Source organism: Hemiscyllium ocellatum, chromosome 4 (assembly GCF_020745735.1).
Source record: "Hemiscyllium ocellatum isolate sHemOce1 chromosome 4, sHemOce1.pat.X.cur, whole genome shotgun sequence".
Classification (NCBI taxonomy): domain Eukaryota; kingdom Metazoa; phylum Chordata; class Chondrichthyes; order Orectolobiformes; family Hemiscylliidae; genus Hemiscyllium; species Hemiscyllium ocellatum.
The window spans coordinates 90335254-90354825 of NC_083404.1; the positions used below are offsets into that span (position 1 = coordinate 90335254).

Below are 19572 nucleotides of genomic sequence, written 5' to 3' on the forward strand. Positions count from 1 at the left end.
ATCCCTAACTGGTAAAATCTTCATCTCCGTCTTGAAAACCCCAATTGCTCTTCAATCCATCTGAGGAGATTTTTGTGGAGAGTGTTCCACATTTCTACGAATGTTTGTGTGAAAATGGACTTTCTTTCCTCCATCACTTTAAATAAGACATAAGATATAAGACATAGGAGTGGAAGTAAGGCCATTCGGCCCATCGAGTATCACCCATTAACCTTTCTTTTGTGGCCTGTGCTTGAAGCCAATGTTAGCTGACACAATATCTGGATTGCTTGAGATGGGCCTGATCTCCTTTTGACTCCTTGGATCACAAATGAAATGGTCACCTTCTGGTCTGTTCTCCAGTACAAGCCATCAAATTCAAGAAAGGAGGAAAGAAAATTGAAGAATCAGGGAAAAAAAACTTGCATATTTGCAAATAATATTGTTTTGAAATAAGTTTTATTAACTGCTGTAACATTAAACTGCATGTTCTACAAGGCAATGTAATAAATATAGTTTTCTATAAATCATCACAGGAAGTGATGCAAGTTAACATTTGATATAATAGTTGGAGCTGTGTTGATCAGCTGATAAAATAATATGTATGAAAAGCTCTCTTTGAATTTTTGTTTTTTTTCAATAAATAACATTTTGTTTAAAATTCCATTTATTGTTGTAGAGTGTGATCTGTCCACCTTTTGAAAGTCAACAACAGTTGGGTGATCACACTTTCAGAGGTCAAAACTGGGACACACTTAAAATGCTTCAAAATGTGGAGATTTGTTCCTGTTTTCCAATGTACATAATAACAAATGTCTCAGGATAGGCATTTGAAAGTGTGAGGTCTCCCATCATATGTCCAACCAGAGTTTACAGCCCTAAATACACCTAATTTGTAATGACAGCAGTTATGGCTGACAAGAATTTGCTTCAATGAAATTTCTGCCTCATTTCTTTAATAAGAAGGAGAATAATTAATTCATTTAGGGTATAAGCTGCTGTTCCTCTAATTGCACATCATTACAGAATCTCTTCAATTATAAATCAAAAGAAAAACACATTTTCCATTGATATTTTGGATGTGGTATTAGATCCAGCGACAGCACACCACCAAAGCCAAAGACGTCAAAGTGAGATTAGTCAGCAGATATCTTGATTGGTGATAAAATAATCCTTTAGTCAATGGAACTGGTCATGTGAGATCATAAAATGCACATTCTAACTTTCCCGAGGATACACCTCAATTGTTCACAACATTTCTTATGCTGAATCAAGATCAAATGTAGCTTTCAGTAAGATCTTTGAAATATTAGACTTTGGCTACTTCCCATTTTAAAGTTATGTATGCTATCTTTATTACCACCAGATAGTTCTGCTACCATTGTCCATTAATGGGACTTGAAGTGGAGTACAGCAAATTTGAAATGTATGCAAACTGGAATTAATTATGAATCAGTTGACAAAGTGCACCAAGATATGATTTTTAGCATAACGCTCATTGATTTTTCTCCTGCATTTTCACAGGAAACCAAATGAAATTTCTTTTCTGCAAATGTTTGCAAGCACACATGATAACATAGTATTTTAATGCATTCATGGGATGTGACCCTGGAGGACTAGGTCAATATTTTGCCTTTCTCTCTCTTCCCAGAGAGAAGATAACAATCAACCACATTGCTGTGGGTGTAGAGTCACATGTAGATTAAACTAGGTACGGATGGAAGATTTCATTCTCTAAAAGTCATCAGTAAATCAGATGCTTTTTCGAAAGTTGATTGAATAGTCACCATAAGGGTAACATTTTGTTGAACTCAAATTTCACCATCTGCTATGGTGGGATTCAAATCCATGACCCCAGAACATTAACCCAAGATTCTGCATTACTAGTAGTGATATTACCACAACACTACTATTTCAGTCCTGATGAAAGGAGGTGTGACTGACACAAATATTTTATATACTGCAATTATGTTTTTGAGTATTGTTCCATATCCTTCATAATTGAGTTTTAAATTGTAAACATATAAAAGATAAGTTGCTTCTAATGTTGAGACTAAAATTCCTGAAAATTACATGTAAAAATCCAAATATTGATGGTTGTATTTTAATGTTCTTAAGTTTAATAGCTGCAGTCTGTATCAACAACAGAACTAGAATATGATCAACTTTAATAGAACAACCAGAGAATTATCTAGCACAGAAGGAAGCTGAAGCAAGTTCTTCAACACCTACTCTTTTCACCTAATCATGCAGATATTTCCTTTTCTAAACATACATCAAATGTGTCAACTACATAGTGTTTAAATTACTTACATAACTTTTTGGCAATGCATTCCACATCACAATTTACTGAATAAAACCGTTGTTCCTCATCTCCACCCTGGATTTGCTTTGCCAAACAAGTTACATAGCATCCCTACAGTGCAGAAAGAGATCATTTGGCCTATTGAATCTGCATTCTTAACAGTATCCCACCCTGATGCAGCACCAACCATCTACTCTATCCCTGTAATCCTGCATTTCCTATGAATAATCCATCTAGCCTGCAGACAATTTAGCTTGGTCAATCTACCTAAAATTGCATGTCTTTGAACTATGGGAGGAAATTGCAACACCCAGCAGAAATCCACGCAGACACAGGGAGATTGTGCAAACTCTACACAATCACCAGAGGCTGGAATCAAAGCCGGGTCCCTGGTACTATGAGGCAGCAGTGCTAACCACCGTGCCCTCATGCCACATTGTACATGCTTATCCTATGGTTACTGATCTCTCTGCCAGAGGAATCAGTTTCACTTTAGCTACTCTATCAAACCCCTCACAATTTTGAATACCTTTTTTATTAAGTCTCTCCATAGCCTTCATTGCTGGAAGGGAACCATCTCAGTATCTCTAATCTCTCCACATGATTGAAGTCCCTGATGGTTAGTATCATTCTGGTAGGTCGCATCTGACCTGTGTCTCTGTCCTTGGTATCCATTCTAAAATGTGCTGCTCACAATTTGACACAATATTCTAGCTGAGATCTAACCAGATTTACCATAACCTCTCTGGATCATGGAATTCCTACAGTGGGGAAACAGGCCCTTTGGTCCAACAACTCCACACCAACCTTGGGCGGCACAATGGTTAGCACTGCTGCCTCACAGTGCCAGAGACCTGGGTTCAATTCCCACCTCAGGCAACTATCTGTGTGGAGTTTGCACATTCTCCCCATGCGTGGGTTTCGTCCAGGTGCTCTGGTTTCCTCCCACAGTCCAAAAATGTGCAGGTTAGGTGAATTGGCCGTGCTAATTTGCCTGTAGTGTTAGGTGAAGGGGTAAATGTACGGGAATGGGTCTGGGTGTGGGTGGATTGCTCATCGGTGGGTCGGTGTGGACTTGCTGGGCCAAAGGGCCTGTTTCCACACTCAGTACTCTAAAATCCAAAGACTAACTCACCCTGACACATTTCCCTACCCTATTACTCCACATTTACCCCTAACCCCCACATTCCTGAATTCTATGGCAATTTAGCATGGCCAATTCACCTAACCTACACATCTGTGGATTGTGGGAGGAAACCCATACAGAAATGGGGAGAATGTTCAAACTCTACACAGATAGTCGCTCGGGGCTAGAATTGAACTCAAGGTCCTGGTCGTTGTGAAGCAGCAGTGCTAACCACTGAGCCACCATGCCACCTTTTTGACAACATTATTAATTTATCTTCCATAGTCAAATATTTGTGGTTGCACAGCCCCATGACCTGTAATATTTTTATCATTTTGTTTATACTTTGCTCCTTATTTTTTTCCCCAAGACACATTAGTTCACAGTTCTCTGCATTAAATTTCTTGTCAAATGTTTGTTCGTTGACCCATGTCTTCTTAAAACCTGCTACTATCCTCGTTTATCTACCTGTTCACTACATTTTAAAGCTTTGCATCTTCTACAAATTTTGAAACCATTCCCTGTATACCAAGTCCTGGGCAGAAATGGAGGAAATGGTAGAGCCAATAAAATGTGCAGCTGGAGAAAGCACAGCAGATCAAGCATTGCCAAAAAAGCAGGAGAGTCGATGTTTCAGGCAGAACCTTTCATGCTGATGAAGGATCCTGTCTGAAGTGTTGACTCTCCTGCTCTTCTGATGCTGCTTGTTCTGCTGTATTTTCTTACAATTCCATATTTTATCATCTCTGACTTTCCAGCATCTGCTGTCCCCTATTTCCAAAGCTGGTACAATTACACCAATTAAAAAAGGATCTGAATGCGTACATGAATTAGAAGGATTTAGAAAGATATGGGCCAAATGCTAGCAAATGGACTAGATTAATTTAGGAAATCTGGTCAGTATGGGCGTGTTTGTCCAAAGGGTCTGTTTCTGTGTTGTACATACATCAAAGAGTGAAACAAACCTCTGGAGAATATCAAAGTATATGAAGTCAAAAAATTGCTTCAGCATCACTCTCTGGTTTCTGTCTTTTGACAGAATTTGCATTCATGCTTCAATTATTGCTTTAATCTAATGGGCTTTCATTTCACTGGCAATTCTATAATTTCATACATCATGGAACACCTTAAAATTCATATCTACATCATCAATTATAAAATCTTGATCAACCTTCTCTGTTGTTTCAAATAACTTAATGAAATCAATTAATAATTCACAATTGTCTTTGAGAAACCCATGGTTACTGTTACTTATGAATCTATGTTCTTCCAAATAGCAATGGTCTTGGATTATTAGCAGAGATCTTTTCCACTGTTGATGTTATGCTGACTGCTTGATAGTTCCCTGCTTTCTCACTCTTTCTCCCACGTTAAAACTAGGTGGAACATTTACAGTCCTCCAGTCATCTGGCATCACTCCCATATCCAGGGAGGTTTGAAACATTGCGATTAGAGCCTTGATGGCAGTAGGAATCCATGCTCACCAGCAAAGCATATCAGGTATTCACTTGAATGATCTTGAAATTCAGCCAACCTACATTCTGGACAGTATGTACCCATGTTCCTGACACGTACTCCTGGATGACAAGCCTTCTTGCTGGCAACACAGATTTATAAAATTGTTCCATCTCTGTCCTAAGCCAGAAATTTCCTCAGAGCAGCTCATGCTCTGCCACTTAAATTCTCAGAAAGTCCACCAACACACACAAATGTGATTTCTGTAATACTGTGACCAATTAATAGGCAGCAGCTCCAATGTAATTTCTAACCCAAGTTCATTTTTATTGTGAAAGAACTGTGCAAATTCCTTTATGTTAATAGAAGACAAATTGATTGTGATTACATAATTCTTCATTCAAATTGTTAACTCTAGATTTCAAGAAGGTGGAAGTTGCTTTGCAGAACATTGGTAACAAATTAAGTGTATCTATTATCAAAGCAATGGTATTTGCATATCACAGAGTCGGATTTTGACAACACTGTTTTTATATCTGAAAGGTAATTTTACAACCTGGAGCTACCGCATGGAACTTCAAATATCAGGAGCAAAATTAATAAACAGAAAATTATGGAATTGCGTTTATATGGATTCTTAATTTGCATTCTTCAAAAGTCAAGATCTATTCTAGAAGTAAGAGTTCATAATATTATTCTTGCACTGCACATAATTGAATAATTAATTCTATTATCTAAACTAACTGGAATTTGGTACAGTTATGACTTTGTTTGCCTGGCCATTTAAAGTAGCCGACATAGACAAACATTGGATTTTTCAGGAAATTTTGTTTAAAGCAAAATGAATTATTGATATTATTCATACTTAAGCGATGAGCTAGACATTGCTGTAGAAACAACATCAGGATACAGAGCACTCACTGTTACTAAAGAAGATATGTAGCAAGAACTTGACAATATTCAGCCATAGGTTGATAAGTAGTAAACAACATTCACAACACAAAGTGCCAGGTAATAACCATCTCCAATAGGACAGAGATTCCAACAATCTCATTTCAACACTCAATGGCATAATCAATATTAAAATCCCTCAGAATTAATAGTCTGCAGTTACCATTGGCTAGACACTGAACTGGACTCACCATATGAAAATGCAGTGGCTACAAGAGCAGGTCAGAGGATGAGAATTCTGAGGCAAACAGATGGATGTGTATAACTCTGACAATACTCAAGAAGTTTGACAAATTGCAGGGCAAAACGATCCACTAGGTTGGTACCCCATCATGTTAAACATTCATTTTTTCCACTCCTGAAAAACAGTGGCAGAACGTGTACCATGTACAGGCTACAATGTAACAACTTACCAAGACATTCTGTCTTGAAAACCTGTGATGTTTACCACCTAAACAAGATCTCTGCCAAGTCTTACACCATCCTTTTGGAATTATATAACATTTCTTCAGTATCCTGGGGTTAAAATCTAGGAACTCCCTTCCAAACTGAACTGAGTGTACCTGCACTATCTGACTGCAAAGGTTCAAAAGGGCAGCTCACCACCATCTTCTTAAGGGCAATTGATGATTAGCAACAAACGTGGGCCTAGCCAGCAATGTCCATTTCATGTGAAAGACTAAAATTAATTAGACAGGCAATAACTTACTGATTTCTGGATGTAACCACATATATGTAATCGCAGGAAGTTGCCACATAGTTAAATGCATAAGAGGTTGTTGTCAGTTACCCCTTTCTGCAGAAGATGCACCATGATAATATCATGCCAAGAGACTCAGCATTTGAAAGACTTGAACATGTTGACAAATTGCTGTAATTATGTGATAGATATGCTCTAAAGTCAGCAGAAAATAAGTTAAAGCATATCATTCTTTGGAAGTCTATGCTCACCACAACAACAGCATTACTCTCATTAATCCTCCCATCCTAAACCTCAACCATATTACTTAATCAAAATTTTCCTTTAATAAATTCATATTGGTTTTCCTTAATTAATCCACATTTGTTCAAATGAATGTTAATTTTCTCCTGGGTTATTATCTTTAAAACCTTTCCCCCACCGAGGCTAAACTAACTGGCCTTTAGTTCCTGAGTTAATCTTCACGCATTTTTGAACAAGAATACGACATTTGCAATCCTCCAGACCCTTTGCACCACCCTAAAGGAGGATGGAATAACTCCAGGTGGTGTTTTCACAATTTTGACTGTTACTTTCCTCAACATCTTTAGGTGCATATGGTCTGGTCTTGGGACTAATTGAGGCAGAATCTTCCCAGCTCCTAGATGACTTGGGCATTGGTGAGAAAATTAGAAGAATCGATTGAGATGGGCAGCAAGGAGCTACCTGCCATTGAAAGCATAACTTTCATTTTCTACATGTTGAACAGTGAGATGGGTGTACAGTTAGGCTTTAACGATACTGCTGGTGCCAGCAATCCCAGGAGGTTCTTAGCTGTGGCCAATACTTCCAATTGTGATAAATAGGAGAAACTGATGAACAAGGAGTCACTGGGGAATAGTGCATTGATAATGTGGAAAGTTTGGCAAGATTGAACAACAAAACTCACTAGGGCCTGTAGAAATAAACCATCCCTGAAACTGACTAAAATTGATACTTAGGTGATTTCTAGTAAGATTCAGTCTATTATCTTTAAGTATAGCCAGCCCTTATGAATATCTCTTTACCCAGTTTTATCCTATTCATATTTCAATTGCTTCTTCTTTGACTATGATATTGACAACATCTTTTTCCTTTTTAAAGGCAAATGCGTGGTACTCATTTAGTAGCTCAGCCACATACAAATCTCCTTTTTACTCCTAATCTATCTGACTGCTTCTTTTATATATCTGTCAGTATTTATGTGCCATGCAAAATGTTTACATCCCCTTTTATGTAACTGACCCTCACCCAATTAATTAGATGTACTCTGAATTTGCCATTTTCCATATCTATTATCTAAAGCTTTTGCCATAACAACCACCTTCCCCAAAATGTTTCCCTCCTGATTCACTTCAATGATTTTGTTCCCCAGAACGAAATCCAGCAATTTCTCCCTTCCGGGTGAGCTAGAAACATAGTAATCTAGAAAATTTTCCTGAGCACACTTTCAAATACATTATCCTTCTTTGCCCTTTAAGGATTAGAGGGAAAGGGCAGGAAAGTGAGGAGTGTTAGATCAGCAACGATCAGCCATGGTCTGCCAGACTCGAGGGGTCAAATAGCCTACTCCTTTTCCTGTTTCTCACAGTCTTATAGTCATACTGGTGCTATCCCAAGTCAACATTATATTTGGAAAATTAAAGTTCCATTTTAATGGCATGGTGACATACAAGACAGGCCAGCATGTATTGACCATCCCCATTTGCCCTTGAATGAGCAGCTTGTTTTTAAGCCCTTTCAAACAGTCGTCAAGAGTCAACCTTAACGTGGATCTACATGTGGACTAGACTCAATAAGGATGGTAAATTTCCTTTATCTAAGGGCATTAGAACACCAAATAATTGTCTTGACAATAATCAGTGTTAGTTGTCATGGTCACCATTTCTGAAACCAGCTTTATCTTCCAGATCTGTAAGTTAAATTTTAATTCCCACCTGCTATGGTGGGGTTTGAAACAATTTCCTCAGTCCATATCTCCGAGACATTATTTTGAGACTTTGGATTATTTGTCCTGTGACATCACTGATGCATCATCATCTTGCCAGTTCCTCATTTTGTAACTCATTAAAATTTTCTTGCTTAGTTTTTTCCTGTAAATCTTTGCCATTAATTTGTGGCCTACAAAATGCATCCTGTAGTGTTATGGTATCTCTATTATTCCTGAGTGCGAGCTAAGTAAATTGTGTTCCTGATCCCACTTGGACATGCTCTCTCTCAAGGCAATCATGTAGTGGTAACATTTGGTGGACGAGTAATCCTGAGCCCGACGCTAATGTTGTGAGGGTCTGAGGTTTGAATTCCACCAGGACAGACTGAAACCATCTGAAATCAATTAAAATTGATTTCTGGCAGGCAGTGACCAGTGGGATACTGCAGGGATCTGTGCTGGGACCGCAGCTTTTTACAATATATGTTAATGATATAGAAGATGGTATCAGCAATAACATTAGCAAATTTGCTGATGATACAAAGCTGGGTGGCAGGGTGAAATGTGATGAGGATGTTAGGAGATTACAGGGTGACCTGGACAAGTTAGGTGAGTGTGCAGATGCATGGCAGATGCAGTTTAATGTGGATAAATGTATGGTTATCCACTTTGGTGGCAAGAACAGGAAGGCAGATTACTACCTTAATGGAATTAATTTAGGTAAAGGGGCAGTACAGAGAGATCTGGGTGTTCTTGTACACCAGTCAATGAAGGCAAGCACGCAGGTACAGCAGGTAGTGAAGAAGGCTAATAGCATGCTGGCCTTCATAACAAGAGGAATTGAGTATAGAAGCAAAGAGGTGCTTCTGCAGCTGTACAGGGCCCTGGTGAGACCACACCTGGAGTACTGTGTGCAGTTCTGGTCTCCAAATTTGAAGAAAGACATTCTGGCTATTGAGGGAGTGCAGCATAGGTTCACGAGGTCAATTCCTCGAATAGAGGGATTACCTTACACTGAAAGACTGAAGCGACTGGGCTTGTATACCCTTGAGTTTAGAAGACTGAGAGGGGATCTGATTGAGACATATAAGATTATGAAAGGATTGGACACTCTGGCAGCAGGAAACATGTTTCCACTGATGGGTGAGTGCCGAACCAGAAGACACCACTTAAAAATATGGGGTAGACCATTTAGGACAGAGATGAGGAGAAACTTCTTCAGCCAGAGAGTGGTGGCTGTGTGGAATGCTCTGCCCCAGAGGGCAGTGGAGGCCCAGTCTCTGGATTCATTTAAGAAAGAGTTGGATAGAGCTCTCAAAGATAGTGGAATCAAGGGTTGTGGAGATAAGGCAGGAACAGGATACTGATTAGGAATGATCAGCCATGATCATATTGAATGGCGGTGCAGGCTCGAAGGGCTGAATGGCCTACTCTTGCACCTATTGTCTATTGTCTATTGTCTATAAAATCTGGAATTAAAGAAGCTGACCTAATGATAATCTTGTAATTATAATTAATTGTCAGTAAAACCCATCTGGTTCACTGATGTCTTTTAAGGATGGAAATCTACCAGCCTTACTTGGTCTAGCCTACATGTGATTCCAGACCCACAGTAATGTAATTCACTCTTTACTGTCCTCTGGGCAATTAGGAATGGGCAGTGAATGCTGGTCTGGCTTGTGACATTGACATCCCATGAACAAATAAAAGAGGTTCTCCTTAAATTGCTATTGACAGGCTTCTTCCTTTCTTTTGTTTCCTAGGTTTCCTGAATACCTTGCATCCAGAGCTATTTAAAGTCAGTTCTTTGTTTTTTTTGGAGCCAGATCTCCATTGTCACCATAATATCGTATTGTCATACGGATATCTGCCCCATAGTGCTGTTTACAACAACCCCTGCATTCACGTACATGCATTTTTAATCTATTTCAGGCACGACTGCAGACCCTTTTGGGGGATGTCTGGTGCATACTTTCTGCCAAATGCCATTTGTGCATCACCAGTTCTATCAGAGAGATCATAAGGCCATAAGGCATTGGAGCAGAAATTAGGCCATTCCGGCCATCGAGTCTGCTCCACCATTCAAATCATCACTGGTAGGTTTCTCAACTCCATTCTCCCGCTATCTTCCTGTAACCCTTGATCCCCTTGACAATGAAGAACCTACCTATCTCCATCTTAAATATACTCAATGACCTGGCCTCCACAGCCTTCTGGAGCAGCGAATTCCATAGATTCACTACTCTCTGGCTAAAAACATTTCTTCTTATCTCCATTCTAAAAGGTCTTCCCTCTACTCTAAGGCTGTGCCCTCAGGTCCTGATCTCTCCTACCAATGGAAACATCTTCCAAACATCCACTCTGTCCAGGCCTTTCAGCTTTCTGTAACTTTCAAATATATCCCCTCCCCCACATCCTTCTAAACTCCATCTAGTAAAGACCCAGAGTCCTCAAACATTCCTCATTTGTTAAGGTTTTCATTCCTGAGACCATTCACATGTATCTCCTCTGAACACGCTCCAGGGCCAGTACATCCTCCCTGAGATATGGGGCCCAAAACTGTGGGCAATACTTCAAATATGGCCTCCCCAGACCCTTATAGAGCCTCAGGAGTACATTCTTGCTTTTATGTTCAAGTCCTCTTGAAATACATGCCATCATTGTATTTGCCTTCCTCACTACTGACTCGACCTACCTAAAAGTGCTTTGTCCAAGTGTTTAATGGTTGCCTGGGGGGGGGGTAAAATCTTGATGTTTTTGCTGATTTGAGCAGTTTGCACATGTTTTTCTTTCTCCCTCTGGCAGTCAACAAGGCAAAAATAAGGACTGCAGATGCTGGAGATTAGAGTCAAGATTAAAGTAGTACTGCAAAAGCACAGCAGGTCAGGCAGCATCCGAGGCACAGGAGAATTGATGTTTCAGGCAAAAGCCTTTCATCCAGTCAACAGGGCAGACAAAGGATTACAGCTAGTGAGAAGGTAGAGTTGACCGTAGTAAGAGTATTCCTGGGTTAGTTTCACCAGACAACATTAGTCTCTCATGACTGACAAAATCTCGAATGCATTTTGGAGCTGCATACCATGACCTCAACTTAAACATAAAAATCCACTGCAGGATTACAAACCCAAAGAAAAAGAGAATCACAAAACAGATTCAAAACAAAAAAAAATGAAGATATACAGTACAGGTTCTCTGAATCTGAAAAGGAGTTATTCAGAACCAGATCTTAGTGAATGGAGAAGCATCTGCCCAAATATTTGGTTTGCCTTTGCTTTACAAGTCCTGAGAAACTCTTGAGTACTTCAAACATTTTCCATTTTTCCTTCAGATTTCCTGCACATTTTTTAAAAATCACAACACAAAAATTCAAAATCCAATCTGACCAATGCTGTTGAACATAAGAATGGAAGTAATATGTATGTCTAAGCAACACTTCAAGTCGGGTAGTTTATTTTTCATTAATTGATAATTGCATTAATTAACTGTTTTCTAAAGGACTGCCTACTAGGTATAGTGAATGTACTGTAAAATTTCACCTTAGACCATTGATAAACATTTTGTGCATAACGCCACAGTTCTCTGAGCTTTGTAATATAATTTAAACCTCAGGACAAACACTTGAGTAGTTTGGTAATAAAATTCTAACAGGCAATCATACATTTAATAGCCCCCGAGCTCTGGACATTGATACATTTTAAAATACATTATAAGCTGCCTTCAGCTGTGAAGAAGCTTTGTGAAATGTGGGCGGCCAAACTGCAGAGGGATTGCAGTATAGCACCCCTACAGTGATACCTGTGGGAGTGAGTTGCAGTACTGCGCTTTTCCTCTTGGCGGTACTCTTGCATAGTGGACGATAGCTGTGTGTTGCGATAATCGCGGTCATAGTGCCGGTGGTGTTTCTGGTAGAAAGGTAAAGACAACGAGGACATTGCTGGGCACGTAAAATCCAAACTTATCGCCTGCACGAAATCTTCAAATCTATTCAAAGACAAATGAAGAAACATTCAGGGACAGAGTATAAAAAAAGGTTGTTCCATTAACTTGATCAAACAATAATGAGCGCGGGTGGCTGCTATAAAGAGAGAGGAGTGTGCCCATTGGAAAATATAGGGACGGGCACTCTGTGTGTCAGGCCGGTCTGTTTCCTGACCTTTTCTGGTCTGATCCACGAATGACCGAAAGAAAAAAAAATAAAACGCCGAGGCTAATGTTTCAACAATGTGTAAGATTGCATTTGCATAATTCATTAATTACAAGGATAAATTATAGGAAATACGGACGTTTTAAAATCCGCGGCATGTTTGGAAATGTTTTAATACATATGCAAACCTTTGTGTGAAATAAAACGACATCTATTTGAATTACCCATTAATAGTTTTAAGGGATCCGATATCGTGCTGATAATCCCTTACAATAATCACAATGTAACTATTAACAGATAACACGCCTTATCGGCTCTGACTTTTTTTTTGAACTAAACATTTTATTCTCCTGTATTTGATTTTCTATTTCAAAATAAATTCTGACATAATTGCAGCCAACTGAGTTCTCTTCATGTGAAAAAAAATTCTTGAGTTCATTCCCTTTTCTAAAGATGTTCATTTATCTTATTGAAAGATTATAGACCTCAAATAACAGTCTCTACCACAGTGTTTCTGATATATATCCCCGCGCTAAAAGTACATTTAGAACTGCAGCAAGTCAGCTGTTGACTGGACCCCACTTCTCCTCAATCAAACTCATATTTAAATCACAGAAATACCACACACTACAGCTAAACAGATGCACGAACACCGAACCCTTACCAGATATCAAATGTTTCTTGGGGGTTTTGGTGAAATGCAGGCGATAAGGCTCCGTATATTGAATCGAGGGAGGCAGTGGGAGGAAGCAGGCTGCAAACTCGGCTCCAGGGTTCAGTACAAAAATAATGTCTCCCGTCAGTGGAATTTCAAAGCCAGAGTCCCGACCTTTTATGGCCAGGAGGATTGATAAATATAGCACTCGGAGCAAGCGAAGTTAGTAATCACCAACTGTTAGTAATTCAGCTACAGGTAAAAGACTTTCGGATGCACTGAAATGGGAATTGGTAAATACTTGAGTTAAAGTTCCAATTCGCTGATCGCTTTTATCCCGTCGCTTCTGAAATCTGATACATTTCACTCGTATTCGGCACCCTGTGTACCCATCACGGGATAATTGGACCTGAGCCTCCTTAGTGATTAAATGTACATATGTGGAGGTGTGGTTTGAAATGTATAGGGTTCACTCCATACATTGCCCGAATGAGTAGTGTAAATATATCCACTGTTAAGAAAGCATCTGTGGAGGGAACAATGGTACAAACATAACAGGCAAACAGTAAATGGTGAATTTCAGATGTAACTTTGTGTTCATTTCAAAACTGGAAATCTTCGATTAATAGATTACTAAACCAAAAACCTTTCCGGCTCAACGTGATTTGCCTTCAACTTCCTGACTTAACGCATTTAAAATAATAAATTCTGCGTACTTCAGAAAAAAAATTAGCAGATTGGGAGGTACTAGTCTAAGCACTGATTATTCTTCAAGTTTGCTTATATTGTTATTGTATTTTTCTTATCATTCTCTTGACTCGATAGCGACATGTATTATGCAAATACTTGTTCCATCTTGATATTTAAGCCAATGATCATTCCGAGTATACTTTCTATAATTGGCTGCTCCAAGTCACTTGTGCAGATTTTTTTTCATTCCCAGTACACATGTATACATGACAAGACCAACAAATATTACCCATCCTTAATTGCCTTTGAGAAGATAGTGGTGAGTTGCCTTCTTGAACATTGTGTGCTGTAGGTAGACCCATTATCTTATCAGAGAGGGGATACCAGGCTTTTAACCAAGGGGGTGAGGAGCCAGTAACATATTAAATTGGAATTAGCGTGATGCTTCTTCACAATGTATTTTTGAGACTCTCCAGAAAATCTGTTGTTTTATTATAATCTATTTTGATATTATCACTTCTTAATCCATATCTATTGGGTTCAATTCCTCCAAGAGACTTATCTGAATACTTAATCATTTTCTTTTTCCATATGTACTAAAATCATTTATACTATTTGAAACTACTCCTTTATACTAATTTGCATCTCTTAAATCACACCATTATTCCCCACCTCAAGAGGCCCACTAGACACATCTTTCTTTTAGATTGCAAACATTCCTTCAATTTCATTTCCTAATTCATATTCTAGAACCCATTGTCACCACTTAATCTGTTCTCACATTTGCAAATATTGGCTTGTTGAATCAATACAATTTGGTTGCCACACTGCCTGCAGGTTAGAGAAGAGATGATCAAGTATTAAGGCCATCAGTTGTTATTGTAGACTGAGGTAGCTGTGAGTTTTTATTTTGCTCAGTGCTGACTTTGAGGAGATATGATTGTGTTTGATAAAATGACAAAAGGATTGGTGCTGAACCATGAGGATTTGAACCATTTCAATTGGTAAGCAGAGTGCACTCAAGACAAAGTTACACAAATATAGATGTTAGAAGCTGCTTTTTGCAAAAGACGGCAATGTCTGGAATAAATTTCTGATAAATATTTGAAGTCCTCATTTACGTAGATGTCCAAATGATGTTAACACATTTCTGAGAGTGGCTAACAAATCTAGATAATAAAGACTGGTAGTTTCCCAGTCTCCGAAGCCAAGTAAAGAAGTTGGGATTCCTACAGGTCAACACTCAATACGTTTGGAAATATTTGCAATCTTATAAGTATAACTAAAGCCATTTCTTCACTGTGCATGTTTGATGTTGAAATAAGGAGGATTAAAGTTATCCTGCAGAATAATAACTACAATGATCAAATCACTTCTCACTTTATATCATGTAAATTCATAGAACATTCTAAGATTGTTAGTCCTAAAAAGTACGCTATCTAAATTACATTAGCCTAGAAGGAACAACACGGGTGGTGTTCACAAGATCCTGCTGTCAAGTAAAAAATCTGCCCTACCTATCACACAAATCAATAACTTGCTATATGGATTTCAGTGCTGGTGCGATGCCAGATGTATAGGCTGTGTGTCCAAACATTAGTGAAACTATCAAACAGAATACACTGTCAGCTGTTCATCACAAGTAAAGTGCTGACTGCACCAATCTAGCCCATGCTTACAATACAGTGTTCATTGCTAAGTAATCCTTGAGTGTGTGAAGAATAATGCTGACAACCAATTTAGAATTATCAGTCAGGCTTAATTTGGCATGTACTGGAAACTCCATATATTAATGCACAGAGCCCTGTTCATGCAAATAGAATGAACATGTGCACACATGGTGTCTTGTTTCAACTCAACAAACAGGTGACAGCCTTTCTTCAGCTCATTTCTCAGGAGAATGTCCTAATCAATCAGGGTCAAACTGAATTAAAATTTAAACAAAAGCTGGCAAGTAAATGTCAGCCATCCTCAATTCTGTATTCTCTAGAGCAATACTATGAACAAACAGATTTCATTTGCCAACCAATGAAAACTTTCATAGAGTCATAGATTCATAGAGATGTGCAGCATGGAAACAGAGCCTTTGGTCCAACTTGTCCATGACGACCCGATATCCTAACCTAATCTAGTGTCATTTGCCAGCACTTGGCCCATATTCTTCTAAACCTTTCCTATTCAAGTACCCATCCAGATGCCTTTTAAATGATGTAGTTGTCCCAGCCTCCATCACTTCCTCTGGCAACTCATTCCATACATGCACCACCCTCTGCATGAAAAAGTTGCCTCTTAGGTTGCTTTTAAATCTTTCCCCTCTCACTCTAAACCTATGCCCTCTAGTTCTGGACTCCCCTACCCCAGAGAAAAGACCTTGTCTATTTATCTTATCCATACCCCTCATAGTTTTATAAATTTCTATAAGGTCATCCCACAGCCTCCGTCGCTCCAGGGAAAAAAGCCCCAGCCTATTCAGTCTCTCCCTACAGCTCAAATCCTCCAACCCTGGCAACATCCTTGTAAATCTTTTCTGAACTATTTCATGTTTCACAACATTCTTCCAGTAAGAGGGAGACCAGAATTGTGTGCAATATTACATAAGTAACCTAACCAATGCTCTGTACGTTGCCACAACATGACCTCCCAGTTCCTGTACTCAATACTCTGACCAATAAAGGAAATGCCTTCTTCACTAACATGCAACACAATTTTCAATGAACTATGAACCTGCACTCCAAGGTCTGATTATTTAGCAACACTCCCCAGGACCTGACCATTAAGTGTATAAGTCCTTCTCTGACTTGCCTTTCCAAAAGCATCTCACATTTATCTAAATTAAACTCCATGTGCCACTCCTCAGCCCATTGGCCTATCTGACCAAGATCCCTTTGTCCTTTCATAATGGAAAGGATTTCCTGGTTTTTCACTTTTCTGATATTCTTGTGAATTTTCGTGATGAATGCAAACCAAAGAGTTTCAATTAAATCTGTCTTTTTTTCCAATAATACTTAAATTCTGTACTTTAAACACAATTTAATTTGGCTTGTAGTCAAATATTGACATAATATTTTCCAAATCGCATATGATCAGTATGACAAGAAGAGTTTTACATTGATTGGATTCTTTGAATTGTTAAAACCTTGTTAACAAAGAATAACATAAGGAGAAAAGATGTTAGCTCAGAAAATCACCAAGTAGCATAAGAATGAGCAGTGATTGGAAATAACAAATGTCACAATTATTTTCTAATCCCTGATAGTAGTTGTAGATACTTTGATCAAGCTGACCAGAGATGTTTTGGCATGTCTCTGGGGCAGGTGAGACTTGAACCTGGAACTTCAGGCCCAGTGATAATGACATCATCACGGTGCCACAACAGCCCTCAAAATGGTAGTTATGCCATTGGACAGAAAATCGAACCTCAGAAATTGTAACCAAGGCATTGAGACAATTGTTAGAAAAACTCAGTAGGTATGCCAGCATCTGTGAAGATAAATTCACAGAAATATTAATTCTGATTTATCTTCACAGATGCTGCCAGATGTACTGAGCTTTTCCAACAATTGTTACAGAACTAGTTCTGAGGAAGGGTCAGCAGGTCTGAAACATTAACTCTGTTTTCTCTTCAAGGGTCAGTGAGGACTTGTTGGGCCGAAGGGCCTGTTTCCACACTGTAAGTAATCTAATCTAAAAAAAAGATGCTGCCAGACCTGCTGAGCTTTTCCAGCAATTGTTACAGAACTAGTTCAGAGGAAAGGTCAGCAGACCTGAAACATTAACTCTGTTATGTCTTTACACATGCTGCCCAGACCTGCTGAGCTTTTCCAACAACTTCTATTTTTGTTTCTGTTTTATAGCATCTTCAGTTCTTTTAGTTTTTATTTTGCAATGTAACAAGTGTCAGGGATTTTAATGTTCAAATAGTTTGGATGAATCAAAATGTTTGAAATGATGTGGAAGCTGCGTTTTGTATTTTCATTGGCGAATATAAATCACATTAAATCTTTTTTCTTTCATTTTTGCAAAATTGGAGTTGTTTCATCATATATATGTTTGTGTGCATAGGTTTACAGGTATCAACATGTGCAATTCATACCCAGCCAGTTGACTGTATAATGGTATGAACTTGTAAGCTCCATCCATCTATTAATCTTTTTAATATTTCTGCATAGTGAGAGCATGTTTTAACTTTGGAATGTTTATTTGCAGACACAAAGGATGGCAGTAGTGCAAATAGAAATGAGAAGCGACAACTGGAGGATGCAAGGAATTCATTCAAGTATTATTAGCAGGAGGACTTGGGAGGTCGATATCTTAATTATAGATTAGACTCCTGAATACTTTAGAAAGTCCACTTTAAAACTCTTTAGAAATTAGAAGTCTTCATTTTAAGCCTGTCACAATCACTTCTTAAAATATGATGTGAAACTTTCTTGTACATTTTAAATATAAAAGGCAAATATACATACAGACAAAGAAGGACACCAGTTTGATTTGGACAACACACATATCCTAGGACAGGCGAAACAAAGACATGCACGAAAATTCTTAGAGGCATGGCACTCCAACCAGAACTCCTTCAATAAACACATTGATTTAGATGCTATCCACCTTCCCTTGAAAACTGAAAATGACATCACCCACCTTCAGAAACTACAAAATTATGAGGGGCATGGATAGGATAAATAGACAAAGTATTTTCGCTGGGGTGTCGAAGTCCAGAACTAGAGGGCATAGGTTTAGGGTGAGAGGGGAAAGATATAAAAGAGACCTAAGAGGCAACGTTTTCACGCAGAGGGTGGTATGTGTATGGGATAAGCTGACAGAGGATGTGGTGGAGGCTGGTACAATTGCAACATTTAAGAGGCATTTGGATGGATATATGAATAGGAAGGGTTTGGAGGGATATAGGCCAGGTGCTGGCAGGTGAGACTGAATTGGGTTGGGTATTCTGGTCGGCATGGACGGGTTAGACCAAAGGGTCTGTTTCCGCGCTGTACATCTCTATGACTCTGTGACCTATAAATAGAGAGGCGGGACATACCACCAGCACTTCACCAGAGATTCTCACTGATGATGTTGCCTGGTATGGTGATGAAATGTCTGAAAACAAGCCTTCAAACTCAGCGAGCTAACTTACATACTTAAAAAAGGCAAATCTTACCATACAGGCATTGTTGTGTATTAATAAGCTTCATCTTGTTTTTTCACAACACTGTCCACTTTTGGACATCCTCAGGAAAAGGCAATGCAATTTCTTTTTACCACCATTGGCTGTGTATTTACCTATATGGCAGAAATGTTACAATGTGCTCCATTTAAGAGGAAATTAGATTATACAAACGTTGTTCCAAATTCTGCTCTGTTTCACAACCACATGACCAGATGGGACCACAATCAAGTCATTTACTTCCTACAGGGTTTTGCAAGGTTTTCTTGAACATCATAGTAATTGACGCTGTTTTTATATGTATGCATCCAATGCAGGAAAAGAATATGAAGACATGAAAAAGGAAAAAGAGTAGGCCACTGATCTGATTTTAACCTCGATTCTACATTTCTGCATATCCAGGAAAGTCATTCATCCTCTTGATAATCAAGAATTGATCTAGCCCTGCCTTA

The 19572-nt window shown here is 38.8% G+C and overlaps 1 protein-coding gene across 3 annotated transcripts in view; it reads right to left on the bottom strand.

Moving 5' to 3' along the window:
• The window catches only part of myom1b (myomesin 1b), a 138975-nt gene extending 125475 nt beyond the window's left edge, over positions 1–13500 (bottom strand). For 2 of the 3 annotated variants that reach the window (XM_060823613.1, XM_060823614.1), the window contains exons 1-2: positions 13273–13498; positions 12260–12445 (exon numbers count right to left, since the gene is read on the bottom strand). In XM_060823613.1, the coding sequence (XP_060679596.1) occupies positions 12260–12396 (137 nt within the window). In that variant the 5' untranslated portion in view covers positions 12397–12445; positions 13273–13498. Of the gene's footprint in view, positions 1–12259; positions 12446–13272 lie in introns of all 3 variants that reach the window. The other variant, XM_060823612.1, reaches the window with a different exon arrangement.
• Between the last annotated feature and the right edge of the window lie 6072 nt (positions 13501–19572).